The sequence below is a fragment of the Onychostoma macrolepis genome, chromosome 05, assembly GCF_012432095.1.
Source record: "Onychostoma macrolepis isolate SWU-2019 chromosome 05, ASM1243209v1, whole genome shotgun sequence".
Classification (NCBI taxonomy): domain Eukaryota; kingdom Metazoa; phylum Chordata; class Actinopteri; order Cypriniformes; family Cyprinidae; genus Onychostoma; species Onychostoma macrolepis.
This window is the reverse complement of record NC_081159.1, coordinates 8,017,831-8,034,696: the sequence shown is the minus strand read 5'-3', so window position 1 is coordinate 8,034,696 and position 16,866 is coordinate 8,017,831. Positions and strand designations below refer to the sequence as shown.

Here is a 16,866-nt window from a genome sequence, read left to right as displayed (position 1 = left end):
TAACGAGTTTGTGCCAAAAATAACTAGCATTTCTTAAAAGCAGCCTCTGACAGGCACAAATAACATTTTGTGAACGGCAGCCAATAACACAAAACACCTCATGAGGGACATGACAGAAATCAACAGGTTACACCTCATTGTGTTTAATTAAGCATATCCAGATGAATTCAGGTAATTACAATCATAACGCTTGTTTAAACAGATCCATAGTAACAAACATAAATACATTCATCGATAACTGTAACGCTCCAACCTGACATTAGAAGTGTCCATTACAGTGTAACAATGCTGCCGTTGTCCTTATTCATTTCTATCACAAAAACATGAATAAAGCTTAAGATCAAACAAAACTACAACTGCTACATACAAAATAATTACAATGTACCAGCTGTACTACAATGTACCAGTCATATTTGACATTTTATGAGGTCAAATCACTGGGCTATAATCAAAAACCTGGAAGTAATTTAACATTTGCGCTATCATTTGAGACAGTAAGCACAGATTCTCACACTCTGAACAAAACTGAACATTTATGTACGGAGTTAAAATTATATTAAAAATACTTGCATAAAAATGCACAAATATTCATACTCAGCAACGTCTCATGATAATTTCTCAGCTTTTGTGCATTAAAGCAAAATGATGTGCATGTATTTGTGGACTGTATCACGAGTTTACAAGAAGTTGGATACATGTGCACTTTGACGCATACATTTGCACAAGGTTGTGACTCCATATTTTTTGACCAACTAAACCAACCATTTGACATTTTCAAAAACAATTCCTGAATATCATGAAAATCTGAGAAAAATATGAGAAGAAAACATCACACACACACACACAAAAACCCTTCAATCCTTGAAGAGCACAAATCAGTAGTAACCAGTGAAAAATGTAACAACTCTCAATCAGTGATGTGACTTTAGAGCCCCTTTTTTTTGTCTTGTGGCAATTTGACAAAAGTTAACTAAAGCCTTGTACATGAAGACTTGCTAACACATATTTCTACATGTCAAATCACATGGGTCAAACCACAGAGTTATACATGTATAACCACAGAACTGTAAAATATTTCAGCTTCATCAGAGTGTGCATAGCAAAGCTCAAAATAAAATCCGCACCTAAATGTTTTAGAAACGCTAACATAATATTTCCAATGACAAACCTTTACCTATATGCAAAGCCTGCACACATAATATACACACTCAATTGTAAATTAAACTCCAAAATACATCTTGTGCAAAGGATGAAAGTTATGGAAAATTTCTAAGGCAAGAACATTTACACAGTGCTGCATTGAAGCATTGCAGACAACGCAGATGATTAAAAATTCACCTCCACATACACACATAAAGCTTTTAAATCTAGAAGAAAGGGGAATTGTGATCGCACTCATGTAGCATAATTTCAGAATTATTATTATTATTTTTCTTTTTTTGGCAAATCGTGATAAGGGCATATTTAAGAGACACTGATGGGAGGTTTTGGTCTTTAGCCACCACCATTAAGTAAAAGAGTGTAAATGCATCATGATATTTTAACAACAACCAGATTTGCCCTGAGCAAGCTGAATCTTTGAATAGTGCAAATAGTGCTTGAGGCCAGAGCCATACACGTACTGAGTTGGGCCCCAAGTGAACCGCAAAAAGACAACGCATCAGCCTTCCCCGAGCAGAAACTAACACTAAAGCTATGACACAGGAAATCATAAGCTGACTATACAGTTTCAATTCACTTTTAACTTGGAGAAAAGATAATACATATGCTTTACAATTAATATCCAGACTTGTTCATTTACATAAGCTAGGATTGAAGGCTAAATGTTCTCAGACAGATATCTTCCAAGCTTCTGGCTAGTTTGCAGCTCACTGGAGAACTCAGGATAATTCCCTATAAGATGCCCTGAAAAGAAATGTTTTTAAACGGCCCTTTATGTCCAAGTAAATCTGCCCTTCTGTCTTGAGTTTGGCCTAACGTTGTACATTTATGGCTCTGGCTGTTGTGACAGTAATATTGCTCACACCTGCATGTGCCTGGTGACATCACCTGAGGGAGTGAGAGGCACGAGAGAGGAGCCGTCTCCTCCTCACACTATAACCAGTGCTGCAGTATGTCCAAGTTATTCTCCATCCATCGCATGTTCAGCTTAATGGTCTCAATGGCCTCCTGCACGATCCTCATCTGAGAACCTTTCGTTCCAAGAGAAGTGAAGAAGTTCTGGGCCTGGATGAGAAAAACAATAATGTAGTAATAATACTTCAAGCAGCATTTAATGGTTTTTTTATTTAACCAAAGGTATGGAGGATGAACAGACCTCCATGAGATGTGTTTTTGTGGAAAACTGACTGGTTGCGGACATGATGATGCTCTGAATGGCAAAGGATCCGACAGGAAATCTTGCATGAAAAAAATGGAAAAGAAACAACGTTAAATTGCAGCCTAAATACTTTAACGTGTAAAAAAAAATATAAAACCCCATTGAAAAGGCTTACATGCAAATTATCAAACCTAAAACATTAGAAAATGCATTAAGATATTTATCAGCGCTTTTCTGACAAGTCCTTACAAAATGACTAAATTACAGTACAAATGTGCATACTAAGTACACTGAATCTATGCGTTTGGGATCAATAAAGTTTTTTATGTTTTTTGAAAGAAGTCTCTTATGATCAGTAATATTGTGAAATGTTATTACAATTCAAAATAATGGTTTTCCTTTTTTTTTAAAAATACATTTTAAATGTAATTCCTGTGATGGCAAAAGTCTTCAGAGTCACAAGATCCTTCAGAACTCATTCTAAAATGATCTGCTGCTCAAGAAACATTTTTTATTAATGTTGAAACCCATTACACATTTTCGATTGTTGATGAATAGAAAGTTCCAAAGAACCTTAGGACCTTTCCCCACTAAATAAACACTCTTTAAGGTGTTTTCCTGACCTTATACCTTGTTGTCATTATAACGTTATTATAGTTATTAGCGTATGAACATGACTAAAAAGTATAATGACATTTACATTAAATGTGTCGATTCAAAATGTTGCTAAAAAAATAATTATTTAAGTAACCCTCCTCCTCCAGATTTTTTTCTTTTTTCCTTTTACTATAAGTTCACCACTCACTTTTGAGTGATTTTCTCCCAGTTCTCCTTCACAAAATCCCAAGCGTAGAGGTAGCCAGCAAAGTTTTTGCAAACTGTGTTGATCACCAAAGGAAATTCTTGAGTTTGAATCTCACTCCCATCAAGACTTTTCTGTAGAATCCTAAAAGGGAAAACCAAATTAAATTCAGGTATGCTTGTGCTGACAGCTCAAAAGATTTTCCCTCTGACAGAACATGTTGTTCAGCCTTACCATATGATTTTCCGTACATCCTGAGTGCTGGCCAAAGCTTCCAATGTCTTGCGCTTCTCTGGGTCATTGATGGAGTATTTATACATGTCTAGAAGCTTACCCCATCCTTCATCTGTCTGAGCAGCAACTTTGAAGACTGTTCTCATGAGATCACTGGGAATCCTAAAACAATAAGGCATGCATCACAAGATGTTCCTCTGTTCTCAAAAATTACTGCGGTGAGGTGTACAAAAGTCAAGAGCTTTAGACAACAGCTCTTTCCTTCTCCTTTTTGCAAATCACAAGATTAAAAGAGAAATTATTTAGCCAAGAGTCAATCACCACACAAACTTACTGAGAAGTCTTGTTGGAAGTGAACCACTGATCAAACAGATGCTTGGCCTGTGTTGTGCAGTTACTTATGTTAAGAGAACATGCCATCTCCAGCAGGGCAGACCGAAGTGTCATCTTTGACACAGAAGTTTCCAGATCCCATGACTGACTCTCCATTAAACTTCCAAAATGGTCCTCAATGTAACTCTGCAAAGATTGAATTCCAAGAAAACATTCAAACAAGTTTTTTATTTTATTTTATAAAGATGAAATAAAGAGAGCCATTTGACTACAACAGCCAGACAAGATGTTGCACTTACCGTCATCCTAGAGGCCAAGTTCAGCTCTGATCTTTTGTCCAGCAACCTGTAGATCTGACCAAGCTGGAAGAGAGCTTCGGTCAGAGGAGCCGTCTCTGTCTCATTTCTGATGTAATCCATTAGATTTAAGACTTGTCTGAAAAACACCTTGCCTGATCTGGAAGAAAGTTGAAGCATATATTCTTTATTTTCACTCATTTACTAAAACATGAACTGTTCAAGACGCTGGGGTCAGTAAGACTTTTTTTTTTTTTTTTGTAAAGAAATTAACACTTTTATTCAGCCAAGGATGCATTTATAAATTTTTCTTTTGAACTTGCTATTCATTAAAGAATCCTGAAAAAAATGTATCATGGTTCCCACAAAAAATATTAAGCAGCACAACAGCATTCAACATTGATAATAGTAAAAAAATTTTACTTGAATTTCTGAAGGACCACGTGGTGTTAAAGACTAGAGTAACGGCTGCTGAAAATTCAGCCTGATGTCACAGGAATAAATTAGTTTTTAAAATATATTAAAAGGTGCCATAGAATGGAAAACTGTGTTTACCTTGGCATAGTTTAATAATAACAACAGTTCTGCACATGGAAATGACATACCGTGAGCCTCAAACACCATGGTTTCCTCCTTCTAATGTAAATCTCGTGAATAAAAAAAGACCACTGAAAAATAGGCGAATCAGAATATAACACAGGCTGTGACGTAACAGTCGGGATCACTAATAGTTACGCCCCCAACATTTGCATATACCCGCCCATGTTCTCGGCCAGCCACCAGCCGAACCATCAGAAGTTCTGCAGGTATTGTGAAGAAACAAGCGAGGACAACAGCGAAAATGACAGATCGTGGAAATAAATGTTAAGTTCCAGGCTGTGCAGGGGATGTGAAGTGCAGGGATGGGTTGGTGTCTGTATTCAGAAAGGCACGGAATAACGCGTTCTAATAAAATAACGCGAGCCACTAAAGGGACATGGTTAGCTCCTTGCTATCGGTAGCCTGTTACATTACATAATATTTCACTTACCACATACACAGAATAAGGAGAGATGACTGAGGATGATGGCAAATGATTTACAGATCCTGACCACCACTGACAAGCATCTGATCTTGTAAAATGTGTGGTAAGTACTGCCGCTCCATAGTTTAAACAGAGTTTGTGCAATCGTGAATCTCCAAAGTGAAAGTGAAACTAAAAAGCGATCGTGCATTTGAAAGCAGTTTCAATGCCCAGCATATTAATAGCGGCTCCCTGATGCCCGCATTTTATTTACAGTATAATTACCCAACGATATAAATGCGCAAGAAAGTATTTAAATATTTATTTTCCCTGTGTTTCCTTCCTGTAAGCTACTGAAATGAGCCGCACTGTGAAACAGCCAATAAGAGCAGAGCTCAACATTATTATTCATGACCCTTCCAAATAAGCCAATAACAGACCATTTCATTCTAGGGAGAAATCCTAGGGTTGTAAATGGACATTTAAAACTGTTTCTGGAGAATTTTTGCCCTTACAAAATTTTTGCCACATACCTTCTATGTAGATATCGGAGAACAATTTAAAATATTGTATCAATGCATTCTATGGCACCTTTAAAATAGAAAACCGTTATTTCAAAAAGCAATAATATTTTAAAGTATTACTATGTTTTTGATCAAATAAATGCAGCCGTGGTGAGCACAAGAAACTTCTTTCAAAAGATAAAAAAAAAATCTTACTAACTGCAAACATTTGAATAAAAAAAAAAAAATTATTTTTTTAAAAAGGACAAATCATTTAATGCAGAATATTGCATACTGCATATTGATGGGCATTACAGTATTATCATATCACTGAGATGTTCTTGAAAATGCACTACACTCACACCAATCAATTTTGGCAATTTCTGGTGATTTTTTTCAGTTGTTTATGATAGAATAATTAAATCTATATTTATTTAAATGATTATAAAAATATAAATCTGCGTAAAAGAGCAAAAGAGAAAAATTTTTTTTTAAATCTGAATCACAATCATAATTCATAAAATGTTCTTTCCAGGTTTTCCATGATTGTGAGAATTCTGCATCATCATCTCTTTAAAGTCATGTCTAATAACTTTAAACCTTCTTTTAAATGCAGATCTACCTGCAGAGAGCAAAGATGTTATTGATGAGAGCTGCTCTGTCTTTACAGGTGAGGACATTCACATCTTCCTTCAAAGCACCAATCAAGTCCTTCCATCCCTCCTCATCATAATGCACCATGTAGAAGCCATCACTCCTGAAGTTGAATTTCAACCACTTCACCTGATCTGGAAGCTTTAAAGTGGCTGGAAAAGATTTAAAGCAATAATCATTACATTACTGAATATGTCCAGTAGTTAGAAACATCTGTCTATGCCACTACACTCAGTCCTGAGGACAATACTCACCTGTTTTATCCTTGAGATGGAACACTTGCTTGCAGGAGCTGAGAACACTACATTTGTCGGTCACATACGTCAGGGGAATATGCCACAAGCTGCTATGGGGTAACACAAAAGTGGACAAATTAACATTCCACCTCAAGAGAGGATGAGTTCACATTAAGCTTGCTTTCTTAATAGATCGATATTAGACTCTGACTCTGATCAATATAAAAGTCCCTTTTTAAAACATTCGCACCTTAAAACAAACAAGACTATTCTTTCCCATGACATACACCAGAGTGGGATCGGTAAGATTTAAAAAAAAAAAAACCTTTTTGAAAGAAGTCTTTTATGCTCACCAAGGCTGCATTTATTTGATCAAAAATACATTAAAAACAGTAATATTATGAAATTTTATTAGAATTTAAAATAATATTTTTCTATTTTCATATATTGTAAATGTAATTTATTTCTGTGATGGCAAAGCTGATCTGCTGCTCAAGAAACATTTACTATCATCAGTGTTGAAACAGTTGCTTAAAGTGATACTTCATCCAAAAATGAAAATTCGCTGTGAATTTACTCACCCTCAGGCCAAGATGTATGTGACTCTTTTTCTTCAGTAGAACACTAAAGATGATTTTTAGCCAAAACCATAGTCTTGGTTATTCTTAAAATGCAAGTCAGTGGCTACCAGCCCTTGAGAGTCAGAAAAAGCATATACAGGCAACACACAATTAATACCTGTGGCACCTGACGATATATTGAGGTCTTATGAAGCAAAATGATTGGTCTGTGCAAGAAACTGAACACCATTTACAACATTATTACCTCAACATATCATCAGGAGCCAGAGGTATTAATTTTGTCTTGTCTGTCTGTAAATGCTTTTTTTGACTTGCAAAGTGCCGGTAGCCACTGACTTGCATTTTATGAAACACCAAGGACCGTGGTTTTAGCTAAAAATCTTTGGTAACACTTTACTTAAAGCCTTTATTTATAATGTATTATAAAGGGTTATTAAAGGGTATAATTATTCATAATGTGTATTGTAATACATTATACCTTGTCGTAAATAATTATAACCGAATCTAAAATGCATAGTGTAACAATGAATTGATAAGCGTTATAATGTATTAACTATGGTAACAATTATTCATGAGATCGTACAATGCATTACAAGGCATAATTAATTAAATTACTACTTTTATAATGCACTAAACATAAAGGCTTTAAGTAAAGTGTTACCAAATCTTCTTTACTGTTCTGGCCTGAATCTCTTTTATATTTTTGTGGAAACTGGGATACATTTTTTCAGGATTATTTGATTAACACTTTTGATTAACGTATAAAAATATTAGTAATACTTAAAACAAATCTTACTGAACCCAAACTTTGGAACACTAGTTTTAAAACAACTTTGACAGCCCACAGCCCCATAATTCACTGCGATACATTTTTAGATCAATGTTCACAGCAGCAGTACAAGTCCTCTACCTGTCGTCCGTGCTGTTTTCAGCATTCAGAAGGAAATGTTCTTGCATCAGTGTCACTTGAGTGCCACTTCTCTTCACTGTGACCAGAGGAAAGCCCTTATGAACAGTCCAGGTGTTCATCATCTCAGATACACTTAAGTTTTGTTTGCTCACCTATGGAGAACATGGATGTTAGCGCAAACTAATAAAACATGGCTCAGATGTCAGCTCAGTTGCTTCATCATTATGTAAAAGTGCACATTGTTTAATTTTGTAATTGCATTTATCACACTCAGAACATGTATTTGTTTTGCTCTTGTAAATAATGAAATCCAAATCACAATGCAGGCATCATAACTTCATCTCGCTTAGAAAAGGTCTGACCTGGGAAAGACTGTTCCATAAGTCTTCACTTTCTGTGTTTGATAGGTTATACTTTTGTAAGTACTCAATCACTCCTTTTCGAAACTCCCCATCTGTGAGTGTTGCATTGAGCATCAGCAGTATCGACGCCCCCTTGCGTGAAAAGGCAGACCAAGAAACATGTTTAAGTTATGAGAATAGCTATACAATCAATTACACTAAACGAAAAGTGATTACATTTCACCACAGGAAGAGGGTTAATTAAAGCCACTTTACAAGCAGCAGGTAATTTATGACTTACCTTCTCATAAGACACAGAGTCAAACATCTCTTCCACCTGCTCAGGGGTGCTCACAAAAGTAGACACTGGGTGGGACGAGTTCAGTGCATCTTTGGCCAGCGCTTTAAAGCGAACATTTAAGAATTCAGTGTCCTGGAAATGAAAGACACAAGATCAAATATAAACATTTTGAATGACACACATTCAAATAGGTGTTCAATTCCAGCTTTCTCAAAGTCCACTCCCGTAATGAAATCGATTCTTCATCTCTATCTACTTTACATCAAAACAGGGTCAGGTAAAAAATACAAGATTTTTTTCACCGACATGAAGCCTTAAATTAAAGAAATTGTTCAAAAAAAGCTTCAAATTGTATTAAAACAACACATTTCTAGAGAGGCTGTCCAAATAAGTCAAATGAAGTTAACTTGAAATGATGAGTAACCTATCAACATAATTACCTAGTTGTTGCCAATACCTAATGGTACAGAGGTAAAAGTCACGAGAAACAGCCTTGTTCGAATATTATTTCAGAAGAGAGAAAGTACTGTAACATATTATATAATGAATTCAACCAAGTTATAACAGTTGGATGATGGCGTTAAATGTCCAAATGATAATAAAAATGATTAAAACAATACACACAAAAATACTCTATGATTACTCAGAGTTGAGAACTCTTTTGGAATTAATTCCCCATTACTACATTTAAACATCAACAACATCAAAAAAAAAAATTATTTAAAGAAGCAAAGGGTATATTTGAAGAGTTCTAATGCAAAAGCCTCTAAGTGCCCTTTGAAATTTTCTTCTAAAATGAGCATTTTTATCAGGCTCCTATGTGTAGGTTCTTTAATGGCAATGCATAGGTTCTTTTCATTGTCATTAAACTGAAATAATGGAACATAAATATAGCAGCCTAAGAAAAATGATCATTTTAGAAGAAAATTTCAAATAGCACTTATAGAGGCTTTTGCATCTGAACTCTTCATTTCTTAATTTAGAATAAAACTTACGATGTCAAGGCCCGAGAACACAGTCTCAATTGACATGTACTGCATGTAGGTTGCAAATCCTTCATTCAGCCAAAGATCATTCCACCATCTCATAGTGACCAGATTTCCAAACCACTGAACAGAAAAAGAACAATACATGACAATGAACACAGCAATGAACACTGACATTGAAGACATTACATTTATTTTAGACTTATAATTTGTGTTAATTTATGCTATAATATGTTTTATGTCTATATCACTATTGCCATTCACTTCACTTAAAAGCTTAAAGGGAGAGTTCACTCAAAAATGAAAATGTTGTCATTTTTTCACTCTCACGTTGTTCCAAACCTGTATGAGTTGGACACAAAAGAGGATATTCTGAATTCAGAGTTTTCATTTTTTTGGTGAACTATGCCTTTAAGAAAACAATTAAGTAGGTCAACATTGTAATCAAAACTGGATGTAAATGATACTTAAATACACACACCCTGGTAAAGCAGCCACCAACTCAGACATTTCTATCACGTGTTGTTAATCATTTAAACGTGACTATTATTTCCCTGTCATGAGAATATTGCTTTATTTATAAAGTGAATTACCTGGTGGGCAAGTTCATGAGCAATGACAGAGGTCACCAGTCGCTTGTCTATAGAGGAGGAATTACTCCCTACTAGCAAAGTTGTCTCGCGGAATGTGATTAGTCCCCAGTTCTCCATGGCTCCAGCGAGGAAGTCAGGAATAGCCACTAGATCTGTTGATTTGAAGGACATTTGGTCACGTCATGTCACAGAAATGAACAATTTTAGGTTTATTATTTATAAAACAACATTAGTGTGTATGTCCAGCTCTTCTAGGAATCTAATAATCCCTGTTGTGAAGAGTTTCTTTACGGGAAGGCGTCTCACCCAGCTTGCTTAACGGGTAGTCATTCTCAAAGAACGTATTGTAGAAATCCAACAGCTTGCAAGCAGTGTCCAGAGCATACTGCACTTGTTCCTTTTTGTCTGGAACAGCATACACAGACACCTGCACAACATTTTGGGGGGGGGGGGGGGGTATAACGCAACATGTTTCCACAATATTTGTAACACAAGATATTGATTTTAAGAAGAACACATACCGTAGTTTTAGATACATTATTACTGACACTGATGAAATCAGCCACAATAAATGCAACTAGGTAAGTGCTCATTTTAACACTTTCCGCAAACTCATCTTCTTGAAGCCCATTCTTTAAATCTGTGGTTTTGACCTAGAAAAAAAGGACAATAACATTACTAAACTTATATTATAACCCGAAGAAAAACATACATGACAATATTTATAATTCCTTATAAAAATTCACAAACATAAAAAAAAGAAATAATAATAAAACAAATAGAAGCTGTGTGTATGTGTATATATATATAAAACAAATAGAATCTACACCCACATACATTTTATATTTTATATATATATATATATATATATATATATACACACATATATACACACACACACACTATTAAATACAGTCTCTCAGTTTTCTATTATAAAGACTAAAATTAAATAAATGTTACAAAATATAATGACATAACTGAACAGCATTTAAAATGTTTTATGTATTATCTTCATAATTTAAAGTGAAAACAAAAAAAAACAAACAAACAGAAAAAGATATTTGCAAGTAAATAAATAGATGTTTACAAAAATAACTACCTTGGGCATGTTTGAAAGGCTGAGGTACTTGCTTTCTCTGGTCATCTTAATTGTAAAAGTTGATTTAAAAGCTGGCTCGTCAAAACAAGGAAAAGCCTTGCGGGCTGCCAAGGGCTCAAATTGAGTAGCAGCCAAAACTCTAGAAGAAGATGGAGTGAATTAAAGGATGTGTCTGAGAGGAATAAAGACATAACTAAGTAGAAGTAACTGTCAATCAACACACTGAAGCCAAATAGTTAATTCAAATGCATCCTAACTGTTCAGAAGGTTAACTGGGCTGCAAATACCTTTTTGTACCATTTGTGTCAACATATGAGCTGTTGTAGAAGCCATCATAGCTGCTGGAGAGGTTTGCCATGTAGTTAATGTTCAAAACGTATTGTCCCTGCTTAAGATCTTCTGAAAATTTGATGGCGATCTGCTGCCAAGGTTTGTACTCCATGAAGTGGACCTCTTTGCCTTCAAAAGTGGCCTTGCTTATGTTCATATCAGAACTGTGAAGGACAATATTCTTCGTTTCATGCAAGACTTGCACTAAGATGGATACACTGCCTTGGAAGTTCATCAGGGTCAGGTTGGGATGGAGTGAAATATTGTAATGCACAGGATGCACACTGAGCGGTAACCTCAACTCGGCCCATGGGAAAAGTTCACCGTTTGTGGAAAAGGGATAGATGCGGTCCATGGTCGAATTGGTCTTCTGGCAGCCCGCTGTGGTGAAAGTGCAGCCTAGCAGGAAGTAGAAGACCATTAACAGGGAGGCCACCAGAACCAGAACAACAACACCTACCACCATAGTCTTCGTCGAAGGCTTGGAGCACGATTCAGAATGCTGCTGTCGGGTGTAGGATGAGGCAGCGCTGCGCTGGTTGGAACTGCGATTCATGAAGGACATTCCAAGAAGACGGGCAGACGATTCGTAATCTTCCTCGTCTTCATCCAGGTCGTTTTCTCCAAGGCCTCGGACTAACAGTCGCGAGCTGCGGGGTTCATAGACCACATCGTCTGAGTCGATGGGGTAGGATGGGGACTCCTTCGCCAAATCCACCACATCTGGCTCTTCCTCAAACATGCTGTTCTCAATCATGTTCCTGGGCAGTGGAGCTCTTTCTGTACGTTACAGTGGAAACAGAAAATGGTGTGTGAATACAAAAGTGGCTTCCTGTTGACAAGAGTGCTGCCGTCTAAGACAACTGAGAAGTTTTCTGAAAAGTTGAGAGATTTTGTAGTCAGCCCACACAAGTGTCTTAAGTCAGAGATTAAAAAAGTAGAAAGTAAATGAAAGTGAAACTAAAGATGAAAAGAAAAGCTACTTTCAATGTATCTGTGCAGACAAACATTAAGACTGTTCCAGTAAATACTTGCACCCATGGCCACAGGCTGTCACCAGTGTACAGAATAACCTATTTCATACTCAATTCAACATGCCTCGACTATTGTCTGCAAGATTTTTCAATACCCTGAGAGAAAATAGTGTCTGCATTGTTCCTCTTTTACTTCCTTCTTCAGAGAATTAGACTAAATAAATTCAATAACAAATCAAGGCACTGCCTGAGTTAACAGTGATCAAATTACCATTTAATACATTGCTTGAATGTGTTAAATGTGTCCTACCTTCTGACCTGGGGTCAAACTCAGGTCTGCTGCACAAATACTCTTCTTCTTTAAGTGACCTGAACTTCAACTTCTTTCACATGCCTCATTTACTGTTAGTGCAACACTTTCATTTAGTGCCGTGCTGAGTTAGTAAATTCTTCAATAAGCACTTGCCACAGTTCCTTTGTAAATTAGTGATGGGTCGTTTTTGAACGAATTTTTAATGTGACTTGGGAAGAACGAGTCATCTCGGGGAGTGATTCGTTCAGTCGCACATGCGCAACATCCTATAGGTTCTGTACTGAAGTAGTTCACCTGTTTCGAGTCTTCAGGTTTTTCGAGTCGTTCGTTCATGACGTGACAGCCTCATAAGCTAAACCTATGCAGTCTGAGGGAAAAATACTTAATAATAATAATAATAATAATAATAATAATAACCAACTCTTTAGTTTATTACCTTTGTTACCACATTCAGTGTTATGGAAAAGAACCATCATGAAAGAAATTCAAACATTTATAAACTGTAATAAATAAAAAGCTACAATTTGAGACCAGAAACACATCACGTAACTATAAGAGTAAATAATAATAATAATAATAACTATGCACCCCTTTGTAAGGAAGGTTGTAAGATAATTAATTTCTCCATCCAATGCTGTCACATCACGTGACAAAAGAACGAATGACTCGAAAGATTCGAGAGATGAACTAATCAATACTCTTTCCGGCTCAGACAGCAATGGTTAAGTTTATGGGGCTGTCACGTGATGAAAGAACGACTCAAACCCGAAGACTTGTCAGATAAGAGGTGAGGTGAGCTAATCATAGACTGAAGACGCAGGTAAACAATGAATTAATCTTTTCTGTTTCTTATACCATTATAGTTTTGTATTGTTTGAAGTGTGATCAACATTTGCATACGTAGTAGATGTGTTAGGGAAGTAGCACGTAACATTTGAATTGTATTTTGCTAAAATTAACGAAATGACTCGAAAAAAAAAAAAAAGATTTGTTCATTTTGCTGAACGAGACTCAAAGGTCCGAGTCAGTAAAATGATCCGAACTTCCCATCACTATTGTAAATCTTACAAAAACATGTCAAGGTCACATTTCTTGAACCAATCACAAATTTTGCAAATGTGATCAAAATTCAGCCTATTTTTTTAAATGTTCTGCATTATGAGATTATATTCATGCTGATTAAAGTTAGCAAGAAATGGAAGTTGTGATCATCTTTTCTTTCCAACTGTGATGTGTATCTGAGTGCAACGGCTTCTCTGGCAAGAAAAAAAGTAGGACAGGACTCGGTTTTGTCCATTGGGAATTGACTGGATCACAGTCGTTTGCTAATTGCGGTGATCTCATGTGAGTGACAGGTTGCTGGAAGGCACAGATTATAGTCCCACCCTCGTGCTGACATCATTGCGAAGAGAAGTTAACGTTTTGGACGAACGATTAGGAGGAAGCATTCAAAAAATAACGATGTACACTGATAAATCATTTTTAATTTTCTATTTTTATAATAGTAAATGCACTGCAATATTCAATAAAAAAAAAAGATTTGTCAATTTTGATTTCAAGTACATTTGGTTCTCAAATTTTCATTACAATAATAATATGCATTCAAATTTTTTTTTTTTTTAATTCCTATTATTAACAATGGTGATTCTCATTAAATTCTCATTACTGTATGATTCTTTAAATAAGCATAAAGGCCTAATTTGAAACATATGATGTTTAAATTCTATACAATTTAAATACTCTCTCTTTTATTAAGTATTAAGAATGCAACATTTTACTTCATGGTATGTAAAAATATATAGGAAATATGACCCAGATATGTTTTTGTCAGCTAAACCTTCTTAATCAAAACTTTCATTCAGGAAGTCAACAAGAACAAGTAACGGAAGAACTTTTTTTTTTTTTTGGTCTGCCATTGACAGACAACTGTATTTCGTGACAGTTATATGGTTGAAACTCTTAAGTTACCTAAACTAGGAGAGAAGTAAAGACAGTACTACAAATTGACAACCAGCAGGCCAGCCTGTCAAACTTACACAAGACCATAAAAACACAAAGCAGCAAATGTCACCTTGCCAAGACCGGGAGGAGATTTTGTGCAAAACATGAACCCTAGGACTCTTTGGAGATTTGAGTGTGATGCACGCAGACTGACAGATCAGATAAAGTCAAATGCAGATGCTGACTGCAGAGACTTGGGTAAAGTTGGTTTTATATTCGCACATTCACACATTTCCGCGTTCGATAACTTTCTAATTATATGTGCAATAAAGTTATTTTTCTGCAAATTCTAATCAGCGACATCATTGTAACCTACTACATTTTTTTTTCACAATCGATCAAAATGGCCAAGTATTGTTTTAATGTCATACTTGCGAATGTCCACTGAATGTCCAATGTAGTGTGCTTAAAGTAATTGAATGCAATAGTCCGAATGTGCGAATATAAAACCAACTTTACCCAAGTACTGCAGAGCACCGTGAGACATCACGTGAATGACAGTCAGTCACCAAAACAAATAAACCACTAATCTGATTTACTGACATTTCCACCCCCTCATAAACACTGATACATTTTCATTTAATCAGAGGTCCTGTTACGACCTATTGAAGTACACTGTGAAATATGGAAAGCAGACGCACTGATAGCTATTGAATTGTTATTCATGCGTGTCTGTTAGCCTGCTTAAACGTTGCATACATAATATCGTAATCAAACGAGCTAATTCTAAAATAATTGACACATAACCAGGATCACGATAAAAGCAAGTTATCACAATATAAGAGAAGTACTCGAGGAGATTAAATTGCATTATACATAAAACAAGGAGACGCGGCTAGCCGTAGCATGTTAGCTGATAACTTTTTGCAGTGCACGACCTCGCGTACAAATAAAGAGTTCATGCAGTCTTACCGCTTTCAAACGTCTCCATGCTTAAATGTTTAAATGCAGGTCTGAAGTAAAAAAAAAAAAAAATCCTCTTCCAGTTGAAAGAATTCCGGGTATTTAATCCAGGGAAGGGTGAAGAGTCACACATTCACTCAACGCAACAATACCTCAGATCAACTGGTGCTAGCTTAGCATTGTTAGCCCTGATCTACAGCTCTCTCACTTCTCCGCATTAAAATCATCGATCAGCGGTTCATCGCTGGACACTGTTTATCGACACAACAGCGGACACTGCTGTCAAAACAAGCGACACGAGTTTTACTTCCCCCCTTCATCTGCCCTGTTTAAAGAGACAGTTCCCCCAAAACTGGACTTTCTGATGATATGCTGTTCTAAACCCGTATGACTTAATGTTTTCCCTGTCAAGCGTAATAAATGTTTTTTAATCTCTCTCTCTCTCTATCTATCTATCTATCTGTCATTATAGATAACTGTCATTCTGTTATTCTGTTTTTCTGTCGCACTGTGGAGCTACTGTCACAAATCCCTCGTATGTGCAAACATACCTGGCAATAAAGCTAATTCTGATTCTGATTCTATCTGTGTACTGGAAGCTTCACCAGGCAAAGTGTATTTGGCAATCATTTCATTTTGATTCTTCTGATTCTGGTTTCCAAACATTCTGGCTAATATCTCATTTTTTGTTTCACAGAAGACAGAAAATCATACAGAACGAGTAAAAGACGACAGACTTTTCATTTTTGGTGAACTATCCCTTTAAGACCCCGCAGCTTCTGCACTCCTAGAGAAATACAGCAGCTGACCTTGCTGCATGGCTGCAATATTGATTATTTTATGATTAAAGACAACATCAGATATACAATCCCACACACACATAAAGATTGACAAGATTTTGAATTAAAAAAACGAACAAAGGTTTGATTTAAAAGCGGATTAGATTAACACAGTCTTAATTTATAAGAAAAAAAAAAAGTTCATAAAAGATTAATTCATACCAATAGCTCCATATTCCTGCTGATTTAAATGGTTTGCCGATTCCATGCGCCAAGACAGACTGCCATGCTCAACAAGAAAAACTGTAATAGCGTCACGTACTGTTCAGCAATTTGGACAATCACATGCGAACAATTTGACTCTGTGAAAACAC

The 16,866-nt window shown here is 36.0% G+C and overlaps 1 protein-coding gene across 4 annotated transcripts; it reads right to left on the bottom strand.

Moving 5' to 3' along the window:
* Nucleotides 1-127: 127 nt before the first annotated feature.
* lnpep (leucyl/cystinyl aminopeptidase) lies at nt 128-16,864 on the bottom strand. 4 transcript variants are annotated; one of them, XM_058774943.1, is made up of 18 exons: nt 16,715-16,864; nt 11,480-12,302; nt 11,193-11,331; nt 10,615-10,746; nt 10,400-10,520; nt 10,094-10,245; nt 9,510-9,623; nt 8,515-8,646; nt 8,235-8,366; nt 7,873-8,024; nt 6,400-6,491; nt 6,114-6,297; nt 3,989-4,145; nt 3,691-3,875; nt 3,357-3,518; nt 3,126-3,266; nt 2,318-2,399; nt 128-2,226 (listed from the first exon to the last, which is right to left on the bottom strand). In XM_058774943.1, exons 1-18 carry the CDS (start codon nt 16,758-16,760, stop codon nt 2,095-2,097), a joined length of 3,078 nt encoding a protein of 1,025 aa, XP_058630926.1. In that variant the 5' UTR covers nt 16,761-16,864; the 3' UTR covers nt 128-2,094. The 4 variants fall into 4 exon arrangements, with proteins under 4 accessions (XP_058630926.1, XP_058630925.1, XP_058630924.1 ...); XM_058774942.1 differs by lacking the exon at nt 16,715-16,864 and adding an exon at nt 15,723-16,191 and having other exon boundaries at nt 6,400-6,488; XM_058774941.1 differs by lacking the exon at nt 16,715-16,864 and adding an exon at nt 15,723-16,189.
* Nucleotides 16,865-16,866: the final 2 nt, after the last annotated feature.

Excerpts from the sequence above, each read along its gene's own strand:
- lnpep (XM_058774941.1), bottom strand. The coding sequence starts at position 15,846 with ATGTGTGACTCTTCACCCTTCCCTGGATTAAATACCCGGAATTCTTTC. Across the intron at positions 10,521-10,614 it reads ATAATGTATCTAAAACTACG|GTGTCTGTGTATGCTGTTCC; the intron begins GTATGTGTTCTT and ends AATGTTGTGCAG. Across the intron at positions 6,298-6,399 it reads CCATCTCAAGGATAAAACAG|CCACTTTAAAGCTTCCAGAT; the intron begins GTGAGTATTGTC and ends AATCTTTTCCAG.